This window comes from Eurypyga helias, unplaced genomic scaffold (genome assembly GCF_000690775.1).
Source record: "Eurypyga helias isolate BGI_N326 unplaced genomic scaffold, ASM69077v1 scaffold47685, whole genome shotgun sequence".
NCBI lineage: Eukaryota > Metazoa > Chordata > Aves > Eurypygiformes > Eurypygidae > Eurypyga > Eurypyga helias.
In genome coordinates, this window is record NW_010251663.1 from 1,721 (window position 1) to 8,705 (window position 6,985).

Sequence of the window (6,985 nt, forward strand, 5' to 3'; positions counted from 1 at the left end):
CGACACAGAGGCAAAGTAAGCAGATCCAGACGTTCACACCGCGTAACTGCGCTCTCCTGCTGCTGAGAGCATCGCAGCACGCGGAGTGGAACAGGGCTTCGCCAGGAGCCCAGGAAGCCCTGCCCGGAACCGCAGGGAGCACTGCCAGTGCAAGGATTTCAAACCAGGTGGCGCTCTCAGCTGGAAGAGCAACTGCCAGAATGGATTAAGGTATAACGTCCTGCTGTTTGTGCCAAAAAAACCACCCCAAACCCTTATGGTCTTTGGAATAAGGCATTAACCCTGCTGCCCTGGCCAACTGCTGACCTCTGCTCACACGTAATCTGCTTCAGCTACGTCAGCTCCGCTCTGCACCTGCTGGTCAGTGGGACGGCACGCCAGCTAACCCCCTCCAGACCTGTGGGAGTCAGTGATCTCCTTCTAATAGATGTATTTATGCACTTCGGTTTAAAAAAAAGTAGAAATCTAGGGTGACCCATGGAAAAACCCCAATTATTTCTATGCTTTTAACTGCCTTAAGAGAGACTCTTTAAAATTCTGCTTTCCCAGAAGATTTCCGTTTTGCTGCTGCAAGCCAAGCCCAGTACATTCATCTAACAGGAACTTTAAAGGAACCCACAGTAAGTGTATTAGGTGGAATTAGTATTGTTAGCATTCACCTCACCCACTGCAACCATTAGCCTTGGTGAATTCACAGGATTAAACCCAAATCTAAAAAAAAGGAAGAGGCTTCTTGTCAGCAAAGACTTGACAATTGCTGTTCTGTGTTCTCAGCTGACTCATCTCTTCAACGGCTGAAGAAAACCTTTTACGTTTTTGAGAATTTGAAGCTTCCTGCTTAATAACCAAGTCTGATCTGCGGAAGCTTTCGTGCACAGCAGATCCTGAAACACAACCCCGTGTGACAGGGGTGGTGCTAGGAGGATGAACACCTACACGGAGGTTCCAGGCAGAGAACACTGATGCCTTTTCAGGTTGTTGGCCCCACAAGCCCCTTTCTTATTGCCGTAACGCAGTTAGCCAGAATTAACTGTGTAAGCTTAAATAGTCAAGCACTTACTACTCTTCAGGGCTAGCTAAGATTTCCTTCCTTCATGCATGCTTTGAATGAAAGAGGGCACAATTAAACGTGCGTTGTGCTCTCCCCGAGATCTGTTCTAGTCTCAATTTACACAAGTAGACCACAGGCCAGCGCCACGTGGGTTCCTGCTTGGGAACGTAAAGCATGCAGTAGAAAAAGAAGCTTACTAGTCCTGTACGGCTCGGCTTGCTGCTTACTGAAGATGCCACAGAGCTGAGAGAGCTCAGAGAAGATGCACTTGGGCTACGTTTCAGGGCTGTGGGAGTCGCAACCACTTTTCGCACAGTTGTCTTTGCCTTCGCTGGTGTGGTTGACGGGAACCCGATCTTCGTGACTTTGTGGACTGGAGCAAACAAACCGTATTTGGGCTGACACTGAAAATACCTTTAAAAAAAGCAAAGCAGACAGGTGAGATTGCTAAATTAACCTCTGTCTTTTCAGACACACGGTCTGGCTTCACAAAGGATTCTAGACCCATAGTCTAAAAGTACTAAAGAACAGGGCAACACCCAGTGACAACCTAATCTGTATCAAATTGCAATTTCTTTTTTTAACACTAGATTTGGAAGAAATAGGGCTTCGAGAGGCTGAAACAGCATGGTAATTGCAGATTCAGAAATTCAGCAGAGAATACTCTTGAGTGAGAGCTCGCTCTTTGTTTCCTAAAAACTCCATTCAAATTTCAACATGCATAGCCGGCTTCTTTGACAGAGCTGCCAACAACAGATGTGAGAGCAGAGAGTTAAAAAAAAAAAAATCAGATTATAAAATATAAACCTCCTTGATTTAATGATGACATACATACCTACACATGTGAGCGTTTGAGAATACAAAATGTATTTTTGGTTACATGTAAAATTTTAAGTTGTGATCACCTATATGAAGGCAGCACAATCCTTTTAAAGCCTCCTTTTAAGGAGTTAAAGGAGAGTGTTCCTTACACCAAATGAGAAAGGACGTTGAATTGTGAAGAGTTAATGCTTTCTAGGTGTGACTTATCGGAGGAAGCAGCTATGCTGCTCCCAGAATTTACAATGAGGCAACTATTGGTACAGAAGCCTTCAGTTCCTGTGATGCAGAAAGATTCCCATTAGATACCCAGAGATATTTTCTTAACTGAGCATTCATTCCAAGCAGAGAAACCAAGCAGATGCTCAAAAAGCAGGAAATTGTGTTTTCCATTACCAGTCTATGAATAAAATTCACATGGGAGTAGGAAAGAGCAACTAATCCCATGAAGGTGGGGTTGATGCAGACTGTCAGAGATGTGTAGGAGTCATAAAATTCAAATCAGTGTCTAATGATCCCCCCCACCAGCAGACAGTCAAGTTTACAGCCTAACTGCCTCCCCTGGTAAGAAGTTTAATGTAAGATACTAAAAAAAGATTGGAAGTTTAATGTAAGATATTTTAAAAAGCAAAACAGAATATAGAGATGCAAAATCTTTGAGGCGGCTGCTAGCTGATGACAGACCAACCTTGTTCCAGCAACAGCTCCATCATTCTTCCCCAGAGGTTCGTCCAGCTCTACTCCACACCATTCTCCTTTAGCAAAATCAGTTTCTCCCAAGAAACGCACAACTCCCGCTTTTGTTCCACCAACCTAAGGCAAGAGGACACACAACTGCGTTACGGCACTTCCAAACCTGAATACCAGAGTGAGAGAGCTTTCAGGATGGTCATGTTCAAAAGCACTTTAATATGTGCCCAGTTCTTACTTCAAGCTGCATATTCCTTTGCCCGCGAGTTTACTGTTGAAGAGATCTTCATCACCAAACTGTTTACAGAAGAGAAAAAGACCAAAGGAAGCCCAAAGTCACTCCCCTAGCACTTAGCTCTGTCCAGTTTGGGGTTCAGGAAGTTTGCCATCGCTGAAGGCCACAATGACATTTGGTGGCTTGATATGGCTGCAAGATTCAAAACACATTTATCAAGGCCCAGTGCAACCAGCCTACTGAACGCTAGAGATTTGCGACCTGCTTTCACACAAACTTCTGTCAGCAAACAGAGATTTCTAACAACTGCCTATTTCTTGTTCTAATTCGGTAAAAGAAACGAGAAAAAAGCCTTCTGTATTTCTCTAAGGAATAGCTCAGTAAAAGACACAGTACAGCCCTCTGGCATTACAGAGCATGGAAAAAGCAGGATGCACGGCACTTGGCAAAACTGTAGGTGCAAACCGCTATGTGAATTCCTGGGGAGGGGAGAATCATTTTCTTTTCTTCACTTAACAAAAGACAAGACACATCACCTCACTCCTCCCCCAAAAAACCCACCAAATCCCAAACAATCCTCAATGGAAGACTAGAAATCAGGTTTTTTTCAGATTTCTAATATTACCTATTTACAGCCATCCCAATCACTTGCAATCTCTGCAAGATACAGCTTTTCTCAATGCCCAGGGGAGGGAAGAATTAAGTGAAGAAGCAGAAGGTGTTCAGCGTGGCTGACACTTGCCAAGAAGGGCCACCAGCCAGAACTGCAGGGTTCTTGCGGGTCAGGATGACACAACATGTTGTGCCCTATTTGTGTGAAAATCTGTTCAGCCTGCATCCGGCATTAAGGAAACAACTGTTAAGGAAAACCTCTTCCAGAGGTTCAGTGAATTCAACATGGACACATGCAGGGCCATCTTCCACTTGTGTCTTCCAGCACACGTTACGCAACGAGGAGCGTTCCGCAGCCTCGGCAGAGCGCTTGGCTGTAACCTGCCAACACAAAGACTGTAACTTGCCTTCTTATATAGAATCATAGAATGGTTTGGGTTGGAAGGGACCTTAAAGATCATCTAGTTCCACCCCCCCTGCCATGGGCAGGGACACCTTCCACTAGACCAGGTTGCTCAAAGCCACATCCAGCCTGGCCTCGAAGACATCCAGGGAGGGGGCATCCACAACATCTCTGGGCAACCTGTTCCAGTGCCTCCCCACCCTCTCTGTGAAGAATTTCTTCCTGATCTCTAATCTAAACCTCCCTGATTTCAATTTATACCCATTACCCCTTGCCCTATCACTACAGGCTCTTGTAAAAAGTCCTCTCCCAGAACCCTTGTAGGCCCCCTTCAGATACTGGAAAGCTGCAATGAGGTCTCCTCGGAGCCTCCTCTTCTCCAGGCTGAACAAGCCCAGTTCTCGCAGCCTTTCGTCATAGCAGAGGTGCTCCAGCCCTCTGATCATCTTCGTGGCCTCCTCTGGGCTCGCTCCAAGTGGTCAAAATCCTTCTGATACTGAGGGCTCCACAGTTGGACTTACTAAAGAGTAAGTTAGATTTCATGTCATTTTTCCATTAGACATTCTCCTTCTGGGGACAACTTCCCGGGATAACCAGAGAACAAGCTTCTGAGCCGTAAATTAGGGTGCGTGATCCCAGTACACGAGATAGTTCACATCCGTACACTGGGGAGGTGCTCGCACAAGAGGCTGACTGTGCGGAACCCAGGGACGGAGGGTATTATCGTGCACGACATCACTAAGTGTCCACCAAGTACGACGTTAGGGCACAGTACCTGCCACACACATTTGTGCTCTAACTTCTGGCTCATCAACCTCAGGCAGCAGACAGCTCTGTTAGCAATGCAGGGCTCCAGCTGATGAGGAGAAAATCCTAACCTTCACCAACCTCAGAAAACCAGAGAAGAATAATCAACCCTGTTTGATTTTACTGAAGTGAGAAAGCCGACAGGCTCATCTTTCGTCTGTATTTAGGTCTCCTCCTCCTCCCTCATTAGAAGCAGCCTTGAAACACGCTTAACCTGCAGGTCACCTTTCCATCTCCCTTTAGGTGCCACTGCAGCAAATGAGCACTCCTCACGGAGTAAAAATACACAGAGTTTACAGTTATCATGACTCAGCCTCACACAGTAACTAGTAGAACGTTCGGTATTCAGTGTTCTTGGCAGAGAACAGACAAACTTCCCCTCTCAAAGAACAGGCACCAGCACTGTCCTAGAAAACAAGAGTCGTAACCAACCAAAACACGCAGTGGAATCCAGACCTTTCCCATAGCACAGCGGTGACGATGGGATATGTAACATTTGTTACAGGTATTTCCTGGGAAGAACTGTCCCTTAAGTCGCCATGTTAGTCACCCTCAGACACAGCTTCACAATAATTATCCTCTAGAACAAGTAGGTTAAGTACAAACGTAAAAATAAAGTTTAACTGAACAGTGGGAGAGACACACACACGCCTGTGCTATCAGTCCATCCTGGGCCTTCCGAGTTGTCCTGGTCCTTAGTCCTTCCCTAGCAAGCTGGAAGATAGCTTTGAATGAAAAGCCAGGTTAGTGCTGTGTGTACAGGTTCCCCACTCAATTCTGTACCGTTGGCTGCCTGAATAAACAAGAGTTAAACCAAAAGAAGCTGTAAAAAACCCATTAAAGAAATTAGACAGGAAAGCTAGAACAATAGCCCAGATGAGGAGCGTCCCCCTCCAACCCCAATGGTCAGGTCTGTGGTAGCACAGCAGGATCCCTCAGCTCCTTTCACGGAACTCTTCAGCCAGGCCAAGGAATTTTACTGCCGTTTCATGAAGTGGTGCTGGGGAGCTGTTTTGTGCTGTGTTTGGGTTGTTTTAATAAATAACGTAAGTCAATTCCCAAAACACAGACGCACAAAACCTTCCCATAGGACGGCCGGGGGGTAAGCAAGGTAAGAGCTATGCGAAGCATGGTAGTGGAAAGGGAGAACTAGATGGAACGACGCCCAGAGACAGGAACAACTGCTGCAATCTGTTCCCTCCAACCCAAACTGTAAATAAACCTCTAGATAACGTTAGCTCCAGGATAACACAGGTTAAACTGGGGTGCAGAATATTCATTCCTTTTTGTTTCCTGCCTTGGCCCTGCTCATCTTCCACATTCAGGTAAAAAACGTATGGCATTTATTGCGAAGACATTGCATCCAAGTCCCAAGCTGGGAGGCGCGATCTGAAAGAAAAGCTTTGGCAGTGACCAGTCCCCGTTGGACCTGCTACAGCAATCACAGTGGATCTGCACGGGACTGCAACCCGGGGCCTGGTGGGAGCGAGCAAACGGAGGAATTTGTATCCCGAGAACATATGGGGATGCACATGAGATCCCCAGGAGAAGCGGCAGCGTGACTAGCCCTGTAACCATGGTACCAGGGTTATTTTAAAACAAGATGCAAGGAAGAATGCCAAAGAATTTTTTTCCCAGACCTAGTCAAGCTCTTTGAATAAGCAGCTACTACCTTTCTGCAAACACTGAAATGTGGGTCCTTAGCAGTAGTAGGGACCAGCGCACACGGCAGCGGTGAAGTGCTCGTAGCATCGACAAAGGTGTGCTCAGTTCTAAGCAAAAGCCTTTTAACCCTCCAGCTTTGCTGACAAGGTCAGCATGGCTCCACAAAGCCTGACTCTACCAAAGGCTTTACAGTCACCCAGACACCTGCCTCAAACAGCAGCAATTAAGTACCCCACGCACGACAACACGCATGCCCTGGAAGCCTTTAAGAAAAGCATCACTTACTCCCTTGGTAGGACAAGGTGAGGTGCTACTGTGCAGCACACCAGGGTGAAGGCTTTTCTATGCCCTGAAGCTGCTGTACATACACAGACTTACACATAAAGGAGAGAAAAGATTAAGATGTGATTATGCTGAACTGTATATACCAATATGAAATAAAAAAAATATTTACAGAATTATAGCATTTAGTATAGAATTACAGAAAAAAATATTAGCAATTATAAGAATTATAGCAAAAACCAACCCAAACCAATAAACCTAGTAGCATTTGCCAGTGGATCTACTTCCTAATAGTGAATGAAGGACTAAAAAAACCCCAGTTTCTAAAAGAACTGGGAAAAAAGTTAATAAAAAGGTTTCTAAAAGTTATATGAAAAAATGGGGCATCGCTACCATGAGACGGTTTTCTATGACCTTCATT

At 45.6% G+C, this 6,985-nt stretch overlaps 1 protein-coding gene across 1 annotated transcript in view; it reads right to left on the reverse strand.

Moving 5' to 3' along the window:
• Nucleotides 1-1,248: 1,248 nt before the first annotated feature.
• Nucleotides 1,249-6,985, reverse strand: part of LOC104509981 (CAP-Gly domain-containing linker protein 1-like) — a gene marked incomplete at its 3' end in the record, with an annotated part of 15,064 nt that continues 9,327 nt past the window's right edge. The window contains exons 3-4 of the mRNA XM_010152098.1: nt 2,559-2,683; nt 1,249-1,465 (exon numbers count right to left, since the gene is read on the reverse strand). Of these exons, the coding sequence (XP_010150400.1) occupies nt 1,249-1,465; nt 2,559-2,683 (342 nt within the window). The remainder of the gene's footprint in view (nt 1,466-2,558; nt 2,684-6,985) is intronic.